Source organism: Echinops telfairi, unplaced genomic scaffold (genome assembly GCF_000313985.2).
Source record: "Echinops telfairi isolate 266 unplaced genomic scaffold, ASM31398v2 ScPeMD7_4;HRSCAF=17, whole genome shotgun sequence".
In the NCBI taxonomy this organism is placed as follows: domain Eukaryota; kingdom Metazoa; phylum Chordata; class Mammalia; order Afrosoricida; family Tenrecidae; genus Echinops; species Echinops telfairi.
In genome coordinates, this window is record NW_022103900.1 from 23,936,399 (window position 1) to 23,957,326 (window position 20,928).

General features: G+C 45.1%; 1 protein-coding gene across 1 annotated transcript in view; it reads left to right on the top strand.

Annotated features, from left to right (window-relative positions):
- The first annotated feature begins 19 nt into the window (after positions 1–19).
- CACNB4 (calcium voltage-gated channel auxiliary subunit beta 4) overlaps positions 20–20,928 on the top strand; it is a 299,786-nt gene continuing 278,877 nt past the window's right edge. Inside the window, exons 1-2 of the mRNA XM_004703821.3 lie at positions 20–94; positions 291–374. Of these exons, the coding sequence (XP_004703878.1) occupies positions 86–94; positions 291–374 (93 nt within the window). The 5' untranslated portion in view covers positions 20–85. The remainder of the gene's footprint in view (positions 95–290; positions 375–20,928) is intronic.

A 20,928-nucleotide genomic window follows, 5' to 3' on the forward strand; every position in this document is an offset into this window, starting at 1 on the left:
AGTCCCTGCGCTCCCGCTCCGGAGCCCGCAGCCTCCCCCAGCCCATGCCGGGGATTTGGCCCCCGCACCCGGAGAGCTGTTGTTAATGGATGTGGTGGGTGTTCGCGGGCTGCTCTTTCACCTGTCGAGGCTTGGAGTGGGGGGCTGAGGTGGGGGGTGCATGGGGCGCGGCGGGGGACGCGGAGGAGCCCCACGGAGCTGGTCCCAGGCGGACTCCAGCCGGGGGTGGTCGCCCCGCGCCCCGCTGTGGCCCTCACCGGCTTCTTTCTGGCCCCGTGTGTCGAGTGCAGGTGGCCCGAGGCACCACGACCCGGAGGAGCAGGTTGAAAAGATCCGATGGCAGCACCACTTCGACCAGCTTCATTCTCAGACAGGTAGGGCCGGCCGGGGGCGGCGCGTGGGGAGAAGGCAGGTGCGCGGCGTGGGGCCGGGGGCCCAGGGGGGCCACGTGGGGAGCGACCTGCGGTCCCCGCGCGCGTGCGCGCGCCTCCTCCCGGCGTCTCCCTCGTGCTCCGCGTCCTGCTCGGAAACTTTCGGGTGCTGGGGGGGCCCCGCGCCGCCCCGGGAAGTTCGTTCGTGGAGGTGCGACGTGGACACCAGTCGGCGGGGACCTGGTTTCGGTTAGGGAAATTGCGGTTCTCTTCAGAGCCGGTCGTACGTCAGGCGAAGGGGACAGAAGCATCTCGGAACGTTGTCACTCGACTGACTGGGGCGCAGTGGTTGCGGTTCTGGGATGTTTGCCCGACTTTGAGAGCTCTTCCCTTTCTGGGTCTTGGGAGGCATCTCGGAGCTCTGGTCTCACGAAAGACACTTGGAGCAGAAACTTTGAGTCCGCATTTTTCGTTTGGGTTTTTGCCTGGTCGAGCGAGTTAAAGTGAAATAAACCTTGGGGTCTGGGTGCGACTGCACTTACTGCTTGCTTGCTTCCGCGTGATTTGTTGTGCACGTTGTGTGCTCAAGATCCAAGGGTTATGCAGAATGGGCTATGCCATTTACCTGACGTGGGGACCTGGTCCTCAGTTGTCTTACAGCTCGTGTGCTGTAAATGTGCAGCTGGGTTCTGGAGAGATGATGCACAAGTGAATCACCTTGATCCCTCTCGTTAGCGCTGAGGCTGTTGAGGTGTGAGCGTTAGGGGTGACCTGGCAGACTTTGGTCATCACACGGAGCGCTTCGCGGGTAGGCTTCGATGTGGACCGCCAGCGCGACCTTGAGAAGTTCTTTTCTCTTTAGGAGTGCGTATCCAGTCTCAGATGGCAGCTATTGTGTTTCTTTAATGATTGTCATCCATTTGAACAGATTGTCCACAACGAGTGGGTTATGAGACCCAAGTCGAACCCAGACTCTTCCTAAGGGGGTCATAAAGAGGATATGAATGATACCTATGATGCAGAATTTCATTTTATCCAGAGATAGAATGTATTACTACTACTCTTTATGTAATTCAGGGAGCATTGTACATATGCAGTATTAAAATAATCACATCTTAATTCATTCTGAAAATATACTCTCCCTATCCCTTTGCTGTGTTTTGGTAATTCATTATGTCACAGGGCAAAAGTCCTGTCCATTTTCAAAAAATGAAGCTGACTTTTGCAAATGTTGGGGGACTTGCTAGTGTTTATTTTTCAGGTGCCTATTTTTGGTAGTGTTTTGTTGTAAATTCTTGGGAATACTAATTATACAGCAGCGCCTTCCATGGCTGTTTGACTAATACTTTTGAGTTCATCTGCACCATCACTTAACTAATTTTTTTTAAGTCCAAACAAAACAAATATTCTTATACCATCCCCAACTTATGCCAAGAAATATGTAAATGAAGTAATATGTGTGAAATTCTTTGCAAAGTATCTGTTAATTATTGATTTGTTTATTTATTCTAAGTATTGCATGTTAAATAATTTGGGAGTAATTTAAACCAAAGCAGAGTTTTATGGCAAATGCATCTCATAAATCTTCCTGAAATTGGAATTTGTTGGTTTAATAAAATAGACTAATTTGTATTCAGCTGATAGTTGTAATTACATTTTTCCAATGGAAGAATAGTGAAATATAAAAATCAACCCACTATAGGTGTTATTTACAAATCTTACTTTCTGATTAAAAAAATAGACAGTTTTGCAAATACTTTGCAGCTCATTTAGATGGCATAGTACAAACTTCTGTAATGGCCATAATAAAAAATAACAGGGATTTGACAAGAGATGAAAAATGATTACAAATGGAGTTTATTAGAATCTTATGAAATAAAATGGAAAAGTTTTCACCCAAATGCCCAAATATTTCTTAAGTACAACAGCTGTTCATATTAAATAGAACCTTATTATTTGTACAATGATCAATGATTAATTGATATTTGGATTCCTGACATATTGGCGTGATGGAATTTATTGGTGCCATTTAACAATCTTTGAGGATGAGCACACTGGGGCTACCAATAAAAATAATACTGTTCATTTCTCTGACCTATCATTTATAAATATGTGGAAGAATAGTAAGCAAATAGGGATGCTTGGACAGAGGGCACTTGGCAACCATGCTCAATAAAACAGCCTGAGTTCTTCGAGCTGGTAGAAGTTTCGGTGTATTTGCGTACGTACATGTACACATGCATGCATATGCACACACATCGACATGCATGCGTGTGAGTGTTCCCTGGTACCCAAGGGCTGCTCCTGGGAGTCCCTCAGGCATCACTGACCTTGTTCCTGGTCTCCTAGATTGCTGGCCTCTGAGATACAGGAAGGTTGTAAAGGCTTTGGACCAAATCCAGGAGCCACTAAATGGTTTCTTTGAGGAAAGATGAGAAGGTTAAGTATTTTGCCCTGGAAGGAGAGAAAGCTAGGGGTGACCCAATAATGATCTTCAAAGTGTACAGAAAGGCAGTCTTTGGAAATGTTATGGCAGCGTTCTTGGCTTTAATTGAGTCTGAAATTCAAGAATTGGCTAAAATTAGAAAGGGAATAATTTATAGCAGAACTTTCATAGGAGGGTTGTTATCATTGGAATGGCTTTCCAAGGGAGGCTGTAGAATTTTCTCTCAGAAGATTACTTCTGGCAGCCTATTTATCAACAAATTATTTACTCGGGTTTTAAATTTAGGAAACACGAAGAAAGCATTTGCCGTGTCAGCATTGGTTTGCTGGCAGGGGGGTTGTTGTTTTTCTTGGGTGTGCCTAGTACCTAGCTCTGTGCTAGATCCCTGTGCTAGGGAAGGAATGAAAAGATCAACAAAGGATTCCTTGCACTCAGAGGATTTTATAATCTAGTAATGGAAACAGCTGCATGCCAACAGTACAGTGACATGGAACAAGGAACGAAGGGGCGACAAAATGCGGCGGTGAGCCCAGCATTACAACTGCCATGGGTGTCTCTGCAACTACAGTTTGTTGAATGTTCCAGCTAAGTCCTTTCCCAACTGGTGTTGTGAGAGAAAATCTGATCAGTGTAGGATTAATTTGTTGACCTTCTTTGCCCTTTTGAGAACTACAAGGTCTTACCCCGCTTGGCATTCGCCTGATGTCTAGCCTCATGTTGACATGTGATCTCGAAGCTCTGGACATAGAACTTGAACACACCACCTCTCTCCTACCACAGGCCCTTGGCTAAGGTGACCAGACGTTCTGCTTTTGGCAGGACAGTCCTGATTTTTAACAATTTTTCCCACGTCCCACAGCGTTTTTAAAAAGTCCTGATTTTTGGAAAGAATGCATGACAAGCTAGGGTATATGGTTTTCGGCTGCCATGTGGCTATTTCACCAGGATATGAGTTTTAGCAATGCTGTCCCGCTTTTGTCCCGCTTTATCAATGTTAAAATCTGGTCACCTTACCCTTGGCACATGCTGAACCCTCTGTGCAGAGGATGTATACTCTCCCCTCTGTCTGTTGTTGCTGCCAGGTGCCCGTGAGGTGGTTCCACCTAGAGTGTGCCTTGTGTATGACAGACGAAAACCCTGCTGGGTCCGGCACCATCCTGACCATTGTCGTTAGGCAGGGGCCCAGGTTGCAGCCACTGTGTCAGTGCTTCTCTTAGAGAGCTTCCTCTTTTGCAGGGACCGGTCCCTCCTGATAACGTGTCCAGAGGACGTGAGGCAGTCTCGCCATCCTCCTCATTTCTAAGGGTCGTGACTGAAGTTCACTTTTCAGTTCCTCAGGGAAGCTTTTTCTAACTTCCCTGATCAGATCCCAGAGCACCTTTGTGCCAGTTCTCCATAGAATCACCAGGATTATAATTTAACCTGTATTTATGTTCCTCTGTTAATGATTGTCTGCCCAGGCAGATGATAAGTTCCACAATGGCAGGAACATTCCTGTGTTTGGGGTCCTTTGCGGCTTCACCTCCTAAGGTACTGCCCAGGGCTCGTCGCAGATGTGGAATTTTATGTTTGCAGGAGGGAAGCTGTGGCTCCATGGAGGCTTTTGCTCTAAAGCAATAGACTGAACTGACCTAATGCAGTTACGCTTGGAGTTCTGCTCTAGTATTACACCCTCTGTTTCAGTCAGTCTGTTGTTGGCCTAATAAAGAACCCCAAAACTTAGTAGCTTACAATGACATTTTATTCTTTCTCATGATTCTGTGACCTCAGCAGACAGTTCTGCTTCACCGCTTGTTAGCTGAGCACTTGGATGTCTGGAAGGTCCAGAACAGCCTCACACACCTGGATGGCGATTGGTGCTGCCTCTTTGCTGAGGAGACTGGTGCTGTTGGCCTGGGCCTCTTTTCTCCCACAGGGGCCTCTCTGTACGGTTGCTGGAATGTCCTCGCAGTATGGTGGCCGGGTTCCAAGAAGGAGCATTGTGATAAATAAAGGCAGGAAGTTATAGGACTCCTGAGACCAAGATTCAAAAGTAATACAGCATTTATTGCAATACTCTTCTCAAAACAAGCCACCAGGGCCAGCCCAAGGGGAGGGAAAATAGTTTCTATCTTTAGATAAAGCCGGGTATTAGTCACATTGCCAAAGAGGTACACAAACACCTCATGGGCTTTGATTCCTTCATTTGGTGGGTTAGGGTCTTGGTTTCATGAGACATCCCCATGAATTGGCCTGATAGCTTGTTTAGTGCTTTGGTTAAGTTTGCAAGCAGTCACTCAGGGTCTTATTAGTCTTACTCAGCATGAGCAACAGAAGAAGAAGAGTCAGGAACAGGAGGAGGAAATGGAATAAATGGCTATTACCCTCCACGAGCAATTTCCCTTTTGCCTCGAGACCGGCAGACCTGGATGACTGTATTGTATGTCTTGAAATCAGAAGTGATTTCTCCAACATTGATATAGCCATTGCAGGCCTCTTGCCATTCCATATAAAGTTGAGGGTTGGTGTTTATCATTCTATAGAGAAGGCTGTTGGAATTTTTATCAGGAATGGGTTGAATTTGTACATGAAGCCCTGTGCTCTTTTAAGATCTCTGTGTGAGACTAAATTGGTATAGAAAATCGAAAGGTTACACAGGACACTTAGGGCAGTGAGCTTATGTTAATGAAGGAGGAACAACTTGGAAAAGAAAGGTGAGAGTGTGATCATGAGGTGTCGGTAGGATCAGATATCAGGCATCAAAGACCCAAAACAAAAAATCATATCGATGTGAATGAGGAGGAGGGTGGAGTGGCAACCCAAAGCCCATCTGTAGATAATTGCACATCCCCTGTCAGAAGGGTCACAAGGAAGAGACTAGCCAGTGTGCAGTATAGCACCCACGAAACACACAAATTTCCTCTAGTTCTTTAATAGCTCCCCCCACCCCACTATCATGACCCCAATTCTACCTTAAAAATCCAGCTAGACCATAGCATGTACTCTGGTACAGATAAGAGCTGGAAACACAGGGACTCCAGGACAGATAAACCCCTCAGGACCAATATTGAGAGTAAGGAGGGTAAGGGAAGGTGGGGGGAGAAAGGGGGAATCGATCACAAGGATCGATTGAGCTATAATCCCCTCCCAGGGGGACAGCCAACAGAATAGTGGGTGAAGGGAGACAGTGGTCAGTGTAAGACATGAAAAATAATAATAATTTATAAATTATCAAGGTGTCATGAGGGAGGAAGGGGAGTGGGCGGGGGAGATGAGCTAATACCAAGGGCTGAAGTAGAAAGAAAATGTTTTGAAAATGATGATGGCAACATATGTACAAATGTGCTTGACACAATGGGTGTATGTATGGATTGTGATAAGAGCTGTAAAAGCCCCCAATAAAATGATTTAAAAAAACAAGGTGTGAGCATTTGCACAACTGGAAGAATGGAATCAGTGTCACTAAGTTGCACGTGCAGAAATTATTGCATCAGTGGACATTATGCTGTGGATATTCTCAACAACAAAAGTAAGATAAGTCACCTATTAAAAAGAGCATCTAAGATGGACCATATTGTTGCAGCTGTCTTTGGGATCAGCTATCTGAACAAGGAGGAGTGTCTTTCTTAGGTATGCTAATCAGATCATTACAATAATTGAGTGAATCCCTACTGTGCTTAGAAATCTGAAACATAATCAGAAACTAAATTGGTGCTGTAATACAGCAGTTCTCAACCTGTGGGTCGCTACCCCTTTGGGAGTCGAATGGCCCTTTCACAGGGGTCCCCTGATTCTTAACAGTAGTAAAATTACAGTTAAGAAGTAGCAACAAAAATTATTTTATGGTTGGGGGGATCACCACAACATGAGGAACTGTATTAAAGGGTTGCGGCATTAGGAAGGTTGAGAACCACTGCTCTAATAGAACAAGTTGGCAAAAAAAATCCACTGTACTATAATTTGAGCGCTAGATATAGACCTGCTTCTTTGATGAAATGGGAATTCATTAGGAGAAGGTATGTGCTTTGTGCATAGCTCTAAGAATAATCATATGCCCAGAATCATGTGCATATTCAAATTTTATCCACGAAATTAGAATCAGAATTTTAGAACAGGAAGAGATTGAAGAAACCGGGTACCTCAGCCTCTCGTAGTCAAGTGACTGAAATAGAGGCGGAAGGGTGTGAAAGTCTTCCCAAGGTCACACTAATAGGTAGTGGCAGACATAAGACAGGAATCCTGATTCAAATTCTAAAGTTCTCCTACCATGATACACTTCATCTCTGAATATTTGAGGTGCACACATAGACACGGACACATGAAAGAACATGTAGAGATCTTGAAACTAATTCTTACTCCATATAGTTGCTTTGAAGCACACGGCGTCCGTCAACCGGGCAATCTGAAGTCTGTAGCTTCCGCTCAGTGTCAGTCTGGACGTACATTTTACTTGGATGGCTGATGGCTCACATTAAAAACTCTTACACAGGGTGAAGTAAAAAATATTGCTACAAAATCATAGAAACAAAAAAAAATCACAGAAACCTTTATTAAACAAAAACACCAAAAGGCAAAGCTATTCTCACTCAACAGATCCTCCATCTAGGTCTATAAACGTCTGAAGGCAGTGTCTGCATCTATTTAGCCCTTCCCGGAAGAATTCCGCACTCTTCAGTTTACACTAAGTTAGAACCACAGGTTGGCACTCAAATGGTGTTCCTTTTTAATGCTCTGAGTCAGAAGGGGCAAAATTAGGGCTGTAAGCCGGGTGGAGTTAGGGTTGCCAATGACATTCTCAGAGGCCAGTCCTTGCTGACTTGGAAGAAGGAGCAGGTGTATTGTGGTGGCAACAAATTTCTCAATGCAACTTTGTCCTTCCCCTTCTTCTCCTCCAAACCCAAACTCTCTGGCTTTGGGTTGGTGCTCACTTGGCGACCCCGACCCGCTGTGGGTTTCCAGGAATAGAAAGCCCAATCTTCTTCCATGGAGCTGCTGGGGCTTCCACTGCCCACCAGTGTGGACCCACTACACCACCAGCGCTCTTCCTCTGCCTCTTCGTTTGCCTCTTGTCGTATACAGGTGAGGCCATACAAGATTTGCCTTTTGGCGCTGGCTTATTTCACTCCGCATCATGTCTCCACGTTGCATCAATAGGGTAGCATATGTCAAACCCTCATTTCTCCTGCTGGCTGAGTCGTATTTTATCGAGTTATCTGTTGAGGGACAGATTGTTTCCTGCTTTCAGATTTTGGGAATAATGCTGCTTTCATGTCTTGTGGGTGCATACCTAGGTGTGGAATTGCTGGGTCATACAGGTGGTCTGATTTTAGGTTAGTTATTTATTTTTCCTCTGATTTTAGTTTATTGAAGAACTGCCTCGCAGTTTTCCACAGGACTTATACCATTTTGAATCCCTACCAGCAATGAGTAAGCGTTCTGATTTCTCCGCATCCTCAACACCATTGTTATTTCACGTTTGTGTTTATATATGCATATGTGAATGTTTGATAGAAACTGGTGTGTTACTAAAGACCACTTTTTTTTTTTTAGCCACTTACACCCCTATTTAGATCTGAGGGGGTCAGGAATCTGGGGGGATTTCCCTCCTACCCCTTACAAAATTTTTTGGTTTTTAAAGAATCACACTATATAGAGTTACAAATCTTATCTCAACAAATGAAATCAGCAACAACAATCCCATTTTTAATCTGAGCTATCCTAGTGGGAGTGAAACGGTATCTCATTGTGCTACTGATTTGGCTCGCTCAAATGATAAAGATGCTGAGCATCTATCTCTCCATGTGTTTGGTGGCCACGATGGTTCTCTTCTGTGAAACAGCTATTCAAGTCCTTTGTCCATTTTATGACTGGTTTGTCTTTTTGTTATTGAGTTGTCCAAGTTTTAGATATATCTTAGACATCCGATTCTTGTTGGATATACGGTTTTTGGAGGCATTTTGATAGTTCGTAGTTTGTCTGTTTACTTTTTCCATAAGTCTCTTAGTAAAAGTGCTTAATTTGTATGAGGCCCCATTTATTTATTTTATCTCTTGCTGTTTGTGCTGTGGCTATTCTATTGGGCAATCCTTTGTTGGAAGCTAGACCTGACAGTGTTGCTCTGGCTGGTTCTTTGAAGAGTTTTATGGCTTTAGTTTGTACATTTAGATCCCTTAACCCATTTTGAATTTCTTCTTTTTTTTTTTTTTGGTATGGTGTGAGCTATAGATCCAGTTTTATTGTATGTGGAAATCCAATTTTTCCCAACACCATCTATTGAAGAGATTTATTCACTCCCATCAAATGGAAACCCAGTTGACCATTGATGTGAGTGTACTTCTGGACTCTTACTTCTATTGCGTTGGTCTATGTGTTAACTACTTGAGTTTTTACATCCAAGGGACTTTAATGGTTAAACAAGTGGTAAGAGAGCTAAGAAATACAAGACCAGTGGTTAGCCACAGCAGGTAGCTATTACCCCCTTAGGAAGGCAAAGGAGGAAAACGTAATCCAGCACAGGGCCTGGCAAGAGTGAGAACCACAGGGCTACTGTCTGGTGGAAGCAGGAGCTACAGAGGAGATGCAGCTTCTGCCAGAGAAGCCACTTGTGCTAGAGAGAATCGTAAGAAAGACCTTGGCTTTTCCCTTTCTCCTCCCCTCCTGCCCATGTTTCCCATCATCTGAACTTAGCTAATGTCAGCTGATACAGGAGCTTGGAAAATGTCCTGCAGGCACCAGTCCTTTTGAAATAGAGAGCTGAGCAGGGTAAGAGGGGAGTGGCTCTCTGGGAAGCAGGCCCGAGAGTGGCATAACCACGATTTCAAAAACTTTGTTGGGGGAAAAATGCCATCATCTTTTATTTCTGCTTTTTCCATGAAATGTTGAAGCACCCTCCTATTTTAGCAGCATGACAGATTATGATGAGTCATTTTCATCAGCAGAGCTGAACGTTTTTATTCTATGCATGGGAACTTCCCTGGAAAATTGCATATAGGCAATTCTTGGGCTACAAACATCTGACTTCCGCATTGCCCATGGTTCTGGACTAAGTCAAACCTAGATGGCGTGCATCCAGCCTTGCCTCTACCTCCGACTGCCCAGCAGCAGTTGGTGGGTGCTCCCTGAGACCATCCATGGGACCCCACAGCATATACCCTGAGCCCAGGAGGAACTGAGCCCAGGAGATGCTGGTTTGCTTCCAACAAAGACCTGAAGTCATTCTTGGGCTGGTGGGTCTTGGGCTGATGGAGCAGCCCAGAGACCCAGCTTTGTTCCACACAGCCCGGCTTCTGTGTTGCTCACACTTGTGTGTGATGTGGTGACTCTGGATACTAATCTGGAACTTGACTGTCTCTGACCCTGACCCAGATTATCTTGGCCATGGTCTCCTGCCCACGCTGTCAGGACAGCTGGCAAAGAGGGTCTGGACATGAGAGCTAAGAGATCCCAGCCACCATTACTAGAGGAGGGTCCTAAGCCAAGCAAAGGGCCAAGTGACCAGAGTCCTTGTTCCTCACTGCCCATGCTACCTGTTTCATGAGGACTATAGGCTGTGGTTCTTGGTAACAAACCAGTGCTGTTTTGTAATGTTCATGAAAACGTTATTGATATGAGTATATTATTGCCTTAAATATGTTTTAATGACCCTGGAAGTGTTTCTTTAATGTTTGTAATGCATAGACATGCACACCGTAGACGATATACTAAGATAACCATCTGACTGACTGACCTCAGATCCAAACTCTACTTAACTGTCGTGACTTATTGTTAGGTGCAACCCTATGCACAACAGAACAAAACACACTACCCAGTCCAGCACCATCCTCACAATTGTTCTTGTGCCTAAACCCATCTTGTTGAGGACCTTCCTCTCTTTTGTCACCCCTCCGCTTTACCAAATATGACGCCTTTTTCCAGGGGCTGGTCTCTCCTGACAATATGTCCAAAGTATGTGAGACAAAGTCTGGCCATCCTGCCTCTAAGGAGCACTCTGGTGGTACTTCTTCCAAGACAGATCAATTTGTCCTTTTGGCAGTCCATGGTACTTTCAGTATTCTTCTCCAGCACCACTACCTAACTGTCCTGACTTTCTTCTCTATAATCCAACTTATGGAGAGACTTGAGACTGGAACTGTTCTGTACTCTGGGAACTGCCTGTCATCCAGTTACGTTGAACTTGAACAAACCATTTGTGCCTGTTTCTGTGGAGGATATCTTTCCAAATTGAGATGTAATAGAGCAAGAAACAAAAATTCTCTCCTTTTAGCTTGACTAAATTGAACTGACTTTATGAAGTTCCTGATCCAGCAATCTAATTACTGGGCAGCTCACTAGTAAACCAGTCCTTTTTGCTTATCTCTGGGTCTCCGTTCTTTGTACACAGAATTCCCTAAATTTGCCAAATAATGAGAGACTGTCTAGTTAGCCTACTGCATAGTCTGCTAGGATCTCAATTAGGGGCTAGATAAATTCTGATTCATATTTTAATCTCTCTAGAGCATTATATCATAGGAAGCTGGGTGGAAACCTAAGCTGGAAAATGACAACATGAGCTGCCCCAGACAGTGTCTCTTCTGGTATGAGAGGGCAGATACTGTGGCTTCATCTAGGGCAGTGGTTCTCAACCTGTGGGTCGCCCAATTCATAACAGTAGCAAAATGACAGTGATGAAGTAGCAACGAAAATAATTTTATGGTTTGGGGGTCACCTCAACATGAGGAACTGTATTAAATGGTCGCGGTATTAGGAAGGTTGAGAACCACTGATCTAGAGAAAAAGCAAGGCCTGAGCCAAAGAGAATGCAGTACAGGCAAGCCAAGTATTTTAACGCCATTCCTGGTGAGTCAATATATTACTCAGTGTGTTTAAAGACCCACCTCCATTGAATTGATTCGGACCCATAGTAACTCCATAAAGGACCTCTGAGCATGTAAATCTTTACAGGGGCGTGCAGCCTGTCTGTCTCCAGTTGGGCCAGACAGACCTGGCTGTGGTTGTGACGTCAGAGCTCATCTTCTTCCTTAGAGTTTGGCTCATACTTGGTCTCGTTTCTGTAGCTCAACCTCAGAAAAAAGCATCAGCCGTATCCTGAGAAAGCTGGCCTACAACCCCCCCCCCCCCCTTCACTGAAGAGTCTAAGAAATGTCTGTCATTGGGTAGGGAGAGGAGGATGCCGGCTGCACCTGTGGCTCTGTGTGTCTCCTCTCTGCAGTCCTTTTAGCATCCTCTTGGAGGAGAGTGTTTCCTATAGAACCGCCATTCCTTCCTACTCCCTTGACCAACCAAAAAAACCAAACTCACTGCCATCTAGTCAATGCTGACTCATAGTGACCACCTGTGGGTTTCTGAGACTGTATCTGTTTATGGGAGTAGAAAGCCCAGTCTTTCTCCTTCGGAGCTGCTGGTCGTTTCAAACTGTTGACCGTTCGAATCCCAGCCTAATGCGTACCCACTACAGCACCAGGGCTCCTTTCCTTCCCAACAGGACTGTGTATGCCAAAAGTGGGTTACAGGCCTCGGAAACATGGACCCTCTGAACTTGTCCTTCCATGGGGTGTGCTTGGTCTGGGCAGAGCCTTGGCTGGTTTTTGTTTCTATTTATTCCAGTGTGTTTCACACATAGGAACTCATTGAGCTGTGGTGGGACAGAGCTTGACAAGCACTGCCATGCCCGACCACAAGTACTCTCAGTAACCTGTCTACAAACTAGCACACATCATACCAGTGCTCCTCAGAAAGAGCCAGACCGTCACCCATGAGCTCCTATAAAAATACCTTTTCAAGGAAGCAGCTGCTATTGGCTTGCCTGCACACAGTTGCAGGCCCTTCTAGTTCATAAGCCAGGAAAGCAGTGGGGTAGAGTACATTCCTCATCGCTCCGGGACTGCCATGCGGCGGTGAGTGCCATGCTGACTTGTAGAGAACATGTGAGAGGAGACGGGCTTGATTGTAGAAAAACACAACAGGGACTTGGTTCTACCCATCTGAACTGGCAGGTAGACCTGATCACTAGCAGCCTGCATCCAAGAAAAGGATAAATAACGGGTTCATTTTAAGAGAATAGTTTTATTGCTTTCAAGTCACATTAATGACAGAGTGTGTGTCTATGGCAACCTCCTCTCAGAAATAGATAAGGCTATTGTATTGTCAACACCGGGCTGGAATATAAACAGGGTTTTGGAATTAATTGAAGAGCATGATCATTTTAACTCTGTAACCCCCTTCCCCCCAACACACCCTGTAAACTCTCCTATGTTCTTCATCAGATCTTTTCTGAGCACACATGTAAACAGAGCAGTCCGATGGACTGCCATTCATCCTTTGCACTGCGTGTACTGAAAATATTCGTTTGGGGAGAAAATATTTTCCAAGTGTAAACTTGAACAGAACTGGGAGTTTTCTAGATTGCAAGAATCACTAAAAATGATAAATTCTGTTGTGGTCACTTTCCATATATTATTGTAATATTTTTAAGTTTCTTGTGGATATTTTTTTGGCAATTTTTTTTAACCCGTGGAAGGTCAGAAGTAATGTGAATGTATTGTGTCATATACAGTTGAATTGATTATCCCCCCTACTTTCTCTGGTAACAGTCGCGGGGCTATTGCTAATAGCTCAACTGCTGGCTGGATCAAAGGGTGGATAACACGACGGTGTTATGACCAGAGTGCTGCAGCCTCTGCTTTGCTCTTTGGCTCGTGGGAATGTGTGTGTGTCCCATGAATTTCGGGTGGTGCACACAGGTAATGTGTTTGGCTGCTAACCAAAAGGGTGGAGGCTGGAAGCACCTCAGAAGAAAGGACTGGCGATTCCATCTTGACAATCAGCCATTTGAAAACCCAGCAGAACACCGCTAACCGCAAGGTTGGCAGTTTGAAAACCCCTGCCTACTCTGAGGAAGGAAGATGGGATGCTCTACTCACGTGAACAGCTCCAGTCTCGGAAACCCATCTGGGCAGTTCTGCCCTGTCCCACAGGGTCGCTGTGAATTGGCATCGGCTGTATGGTAGTGAGCTTATTATCATCATATCCAAGTAGAGAACATCTTTTTCAGCCCCCAAAGAAACCTCCTCCCTCATTCTTCTCATTCATTTTCCTCCCCTAGTTCTAAGGAACTCCTCATTTGCTCTGTCTCTCTCTCTTTGCCTATTCTGAACATTTTCTATTCACTGAATCATGTGATCTTTTGTGACTGGATATGCATTTTTCATCAGCATATGTCCTCCCCCAGCTAGAAGGCTTCCGGTTGGCCTGAGTATGGAAGAGAGCTTGCCTTTCCTACATCCAAGGACGTACGAGATAGTTCAGTCATCTGCATCCAAGATACAGGCTCAAAAGCACCAGTGACTGTGAAGAGGGCACAGGACCTGGCAAACTCTCATCTGTTTTACCCAAGGTTGCCATGAGCTGAGTCTAGGGCAACTAACGTCATCTAAGGGTAGCTTTCAAAGTTGGGTGGATCATCTCCACATTAAAAAATTTTATTTTGGAGTGGCGGTTGCTCATCATAAAGCTGAATGTAGGGGTGTGTGTGTGTGTTTAGGGAGAGAAAATAATGGAAATTTTGTTAGTCTGGGTCGACTAGAGAAACAAATCCAGTGACACTCATATGTGTGTAAAAGAGAGTTTTATATCAAAGAGCAATTGTATATTGAGAAAACATCCCAGCCCAGTCCAGATCAAGTCCATAAGTCCGATATTAACCCATATGCCCAATACTAGTCCATAAATTCCTCTTTAGACTCATGCAACACATGCAGTGATGCCAAATACAGGAAGATCACAGGCCAGGGGTGGATCCAGGGGTGATAGAAGTATTTCAACCCTGCCGTGGATCTCTACATGGCTCCTCCAGCTCCAGGGCTGCCATTAGCATGGCTCCATGTGGCTTGTCAACTGGAATGTGATGCAGAGAGAGTGTGTGTCCTGCCTCCAGAGAGGAAGACAGGAGTTCCCAGAATCCTCAGGAGAAGGTCATGCCCCCCTGGAGGGATCATTGGCTATGATGTGATTGACAGGCTAGACTCCACCCCTTCGCTCAAGTTGACAGAAGATTATGTAACTGCCATAGAAACCAGACTTCTTACCTGGGTCTCCTTGTCATTTGGTTTGAATTAAACCAAGTGGCTCCCATCTGCAGAAGGGAGTTTATATAGTAGGGTGTGGTTCACTAAATTAGAGCCATATAAGTGATTATTGCCATCATTTAAAATTATTTTTGATAATAGAAATGACTTGGGTCCTTAGGATTTAAAATGCTTCTTTGATTTTATCTGGATGTTCATAATACCTCAGCTTTGGTAATTATAATATTTCTTCCTTGAGAGATACAATTAAAGAGAAAGCAAAGTACTTGAGTCCCAAGATAAGTACAATATTTATGGGGCTTATTAGGCACATAAAACTGTGCTCTCTGTGTGACAGGTGCTGCTCAATTATATTTGAGCACTTCCCTGGGGGCCAGAAGTCAATTATCAACACAATCATGTGGGCGAGAAATAGGTCAGCTGCAAACATTCTCTGCTAATTTCAGAAAGCTTGAGGGGTGATTTAGTTTGGGGATTTCTTTCTGCGCTTGCTTTCCGTGTTGTGGTACACTCTGGTCGCCTTTCACTTGGTAACGGGCCTTGTACTCATCTACTTTAACACAATGTGCATATTTCTTTTGATCGCTTACAATACAATGAAATTTAAACCCTACGTGATCTTTTAAAAGCAACGTCCGTCCGCTGTGTACCACGTGCCTTGCTTCTGCGTGTGTGGAGGTAAGGAGCCCGGGCTGCTAACTGTAAGGCTGGCCGCTGGACCAGCAGCTCCGCGGAAGAAAAGACCTGGTTTCCTGCTCCCGGAAAGAGCAAGGCAGTCCTGTACGGTGCCTCGAGATGGAGTGGACTGGACGGCCCACCACAACTTTCTCGGAAATGGCTGAGGAATTCAAGTAACCCAGTAAAGCGCTCCATTTTGTGTTTTCAAGGTTTTTGTTTGGTTTTGGTTTTGTTTTGCCGCACTAGAGGAGAGACGGGTGTTTGTTGTTTACAGAAGAGGAGACAGTGGGTTTTCCACGTCTCCTTTTTCAGTGAACGTGGCTGCTATGATCACGGATCGCAGGCCTAATGTACATGGCCTGTGTGAAGCAGAGGCAGCTGCTGCTGGGTCCTCCGTTGCTTCCATGACTGTGGATGGATGAGCCATTGCACCTGGTGAGCGCCTTCCCTCCAAGGGGGCTCGCCTCTCAGCACTCTGTGGGGGTTAGTGGTCTGTCCTGCTCCTGTGGGTTTCGGTGGCTAAGTTTTGGCACCAGCCTTTCTTCTTCGTCTCAGTCTGGAAACCCCACAGAAACCTGTCCAACACTTGAAATAAGGGTGGCAGAGCTTTCTGCAGCACAGACCTCGAACCCGTAGCAAGATAGACTTGCCAGATAAATGGTGGCAGATGATTTAAAAGCCATTGCCAGCCGGCAAAGCTTAAATATATCCATTCTCTAAACACATCCTTACGCAGGTCTCCTGCCACAACGGTGGCCTTGTTTAAAACTCCCATAACAGCAGCTTAAAACGCACCTTGGAACGCTTCAGGAAAAGGTGGGTTCCTGAGCTCAAAAGAGAACAAGCAAATACTTGGAGTGGAGGTGGGAGGCTAGGGCCAGGAAGGGAAGGTGGGTCCTGGTGGTCCCCTGTCCCTGGAGATCCATTTTCACACATGCCTACATGCTTTCCCTTTTCCACACCATTGAAGATAATTTGGGTCAATGAGCAGCCTACTTAAAAAGTATACAGGTTTAAAAAAAAAGTATAAAGGTGCCCAGAAGTCTTAAGAGGTCCTGTTCAGTTATATGATTGTCATTTGACATACTGTTCAACTATGCTAATTTTACTGTCTTAATGAAAGCCCCCAACAACAAAGCACACTCTCTCCCCAAGATGCAGTTTCCCTGGCTCTAACTGCCCCTTTAGGCTAGTGTCTGCTCACTGCTTGCCCATCAGAAAAGGTGAGCTCCCGCCCCACACAAGTTTCTAGAATCTCATTGGCCTATAGTGGTTCAAAAACCAACAGCTGTGGCCAGGTTTGGCCATTTCTAAAGATGAGATTGGGGTCAGCCCCATCCACATGACTGGACTGAGAATGGATAGAACCAGTTCCCTAGGGAATTTGGGACACCTGAGGTGGGTGGAGTCGAAAATGGATCTTGTGAAAACAGTTACCAGATGCTTACCCAAGGGAGGACCTTCAGGTGGACCCGGACTAGATGATGGGAACTAAAAACAAAACCCAAACCTGGTGGAAACTTCTTTCTCCTGCTCCTCTTCCCTCCTGCACCACATGTTTCAACCACATCCTGGGTTCCATAGAATCTTGAAGATGCCTTTGGAAGCCTGAACTGTTGTAATATTGCTTATTTACGAGAAAATATTTATCAACTTCCACATTGATGACTCAAAACTGAATTTCTGGAATACCACCCAAGCAGCAATCCAGAAGTGATTGCCTGAATTACCATGTCTCAGAAGCCCTGGTGTTCCAGATGCAAATGGACACAAGAGTTCCCGGGGACCAGGTGGCCTTGAAGGTTCTTGCAGGCCCTTCTTTGTAGGATGTTTTGTGCTTGTCTGTAGAAGTGTGTGGTAAATGCTCTCATTTTGGTAGAAAGCACTGTACTTTGTAGTCTTTTCGGGGTTTTTTTGTTTTGTTTTGTTTGCGGAATGCCTGTGTCACTTGGCTGCCAAGATACCATGCAAAACATAGGACCGTTAATTATCAAGTATGGTTGAACATTTCAGACGAGGAAAGACTTTTGAGGTTCCTGCAAAGAGATGATGTGGAGGAGTTCACAGGAGGAAAGATAATTGGGGATATAACTGGAATATTTCTCTTCCAAGCACGCGAACGGATGTGCAAAGAAGAGTGGGCTGTCAAGAATGAAGTGTTAGTGGAGTGTGGTGAGATGACTCCCAGGCATCCATCCTGAAAGCTATCAAGGGAAGTCTGCTGAGGAGCAGGGCAGCTCCTGCTCTTGCGATGATTACAGCCACCAGGAAGAGCAAGTAGCTAATGGAGCTTTCAACCTATACTACAGAATAGCAAGGGTTGCCATATTGCACCTTTGCTGAAGGTGAGCGGAGCCACATCATTGATTTTCGTCATCTGAAACTCTGTAAGGAGCTTTCCATGCTGACTTTCCTGCGTAGACTCTGGTTTCTCAGGGGCAAGGTATTTTGCAGACATCATTCATTCTGCATGGCTCCCCTATTCAATTCAATGATGCATTCAAATGACATTAAGTTCTTCATGAGTAGAGTGGTGAATATTTCTTCTACTAACAGACCTTACATTTTTAAGTTTCTTGGGCTATCGGGTAAACTTGACAGTGTCCCTTCTCTCCCTCTTCCAGAACTTGCTCTTGATTTATTGGGGGGCAATAGATATACTGCTCTGTTCTGCAAATGACTTAAGTTAGCTTGTTAATGAAACAGACAAAAGTTATCCGCTGAGTAAAATGAACTCAAGAGAGAATAAGGGTAAGACAGCATGCTGATATTCAAAATGTACTTCCATGAAATCCCTGTCACTTCACTCACGACTGGGGGCTTGCTGGTGGTCTTATTCCAATAGAACAGCCACTAGCTGGAATTTCACTGGTTCCTGCAGGAGGGGGAATGAGAGCCACAGTGAACCTTTTTGAAGCTCTGCTGTGAGCAAGCTGAGTTGCTGTAACGCTGAATCCAACAGATACAAGGTGTATTTATTTGTCATGTAATAATCCAGACGTAGGTGGGAAGTCCAAGATGGGTGGAGGGCTCTCTTCTGAGAAAGGGGCCATCCAAGGATCAAGGCTAGTGGGTGGACTCTGCCACGCTCACCACGCAGCTTTCGTGGTTGGGTTCAGTTGCTATGGCTGTCACCATTTCCTAGGCAGCTCAAAGGAGAAAGAGGAGGATAAACAACTTCCCTCTTCAAGAGATAACCTAGAAATTAAGCATTTTTTCCTGCTTACAATTCATTGGGCTGAACATTGTCATAAGGTAACATCTGGCTTCAAAGGGGGCGGTGAGAGTGAGATATAAAAGAGTGGGGGCAGCTCTATTTCTGAAAAGGAGATAGTGGATGTTGGGGCCAGATAGGCCAACTCTGGCTCTTCACGGGGGTTGTTGTTGTTTTAACTTAGCATAGACTCTCTTTCCCAAATGAAATAGCAGAAGGCATCCCTGGAAATCAACACAATTGGAGATGCTTTGATTGATGGGAAGGAGGGTACTACTATCTGAACCATGTTCCCAGTACGTCTCCCCCCCCACCCCCAATCCCTCTGCAGCAGTGCTGGAGTGGCTACAAGGAATCCAGGGCTCCATGGAGCACCACAGGAAAATTGTGGATGTACCTGGACTGAAAGTTGCATCGGCTTTATAGATCACCCCACTCACCCAATATTCTTCCTCACAGAAGAGCTTTGAAATGATGCTGAATGATGGAATCAAGTAATCCTTCCAAATCAGTCTCATCTCATCGTGAATGAATCCTTTTCTCCCACTACCGCTGCAGTTCCTAGTTTGAAGAAGCACCATCTCCTCTCTTCTGAGGGGCTGGTGTCTACAGAGTCTACGGAGTTTCCTTGCTTGCCAGTTCCGTTCTGCACACAGCCGTTGGAGTTACCTTTGAAGTCAGATTAGGTCGTACAATGACGTAAGACCTTCTAATGCATTTCTGTCGTGCTTAAGATGAAATCCAGCCTCCTTATTGTGTCCACCAAGACCCCAAGGCTCTAGAGCAATCTACCCTCTTGCTTAACTCTTATTTAACTCTCTTGCTCCTCCTTCACCACGGCCTTCTTATGTCCTTTGGACAAACCGAGATTAATCCTTCTTCTGGGCCTTTGCTATCCTCTTCTCTGTGAATGCTCTTTACAAGGTTGACTCCTTCTCGTTCCTCCCAGCTCAGCCCCAATATCTCCTCATTAGACCAGACTGCCCCTGGCTTCCCAGCATGGGTAGACCTCCCTACTTTCTTGCTATAATCTTACATTACTGCCAGAAATGATCTGTGCAGGGTTTTGTTTTGTTTTTGCTAAATTTTATTCCATTCGTGATTATAAGCTCTCCAAAGGCAAAGAATTGGTATATTGTGGTCATTGAATATTCTAGATCAACCTAGTAGACATTTGGCACATGGTAAGTGTGTGCTACTAAATATTGACGGGACAAGGAATCGAGTGAGAGTGATTTGGAGGTTCAGTTGCTGGCGAAGGCCTGGTCTTTGTTGTCAGTGGAGTGAGGAATTCTGCTCCGACAGACTTGATGTTCTCCTTTGCTGTTGTTGGTGCCGTGGAGGCACTTCTCTCCTAGAGCCCTTATGAATAGCAGAACAAGACACGGCCTGGCCTTGTAGTCATTCTCACAGATTTTGAGCCCATTTTTACAGCCACTATGCCAATCCATCTCATTGAAGGTCTTCCTCGTTTTTTTTTATCATTTTATTAGGGGCTCATGGAACTCTTATCACAATCCATACATCCATCAATTGTGTGAAAGCACATTTGTACGCTCATTGCCTTGGTCTTCCTCTTTTTCACGGACACTTCAGTTTTCCAAGCATGGTGCCCTCCTCCAGAAACTAGTCCCTCCTGATCATATGTCCAAATTATGTAAGAAGTCCTGCCACAGTTGCTTTTAAGGACCTTTCTGGTTGTACTTTTTTCAAGATAGATTTGGCATATTCAATATTCTTTGTCGGTGTCGTAAGGCAAAGGCATCAATATTTCCTCCTTGGTCTTCCTTCCTTCATTGTCCCGGAATAGGAGGTGATTGAAGGTGCCATGGCTTGGGGTTGGCCCACTGTAGTCCTCCAAGTGCTTTTTCACACTCTAAGGAGGACTTCCACAGACTTTCTCAATACTGGTGTTTCCACAGGTGTTGGCTGTTGATCCAGGTGAAATGAACTCATGTTCCAGTAGTGTTTTGTTGATCCAGGTGAAATGAAATCATGATCCAGTTGTGTTTTCTTTTCTTTATATTGAAATATAAAAACATGTCCTCCAGAAGAAGGGCTCAGTGGTGATTCAAGGGCTCAGGGTCTTCTCAGAAAGTAGATTGGTGCTTACTTGAAAACATGCAAATAGGGATTTGCCATCGTGTAAGCCCAAAG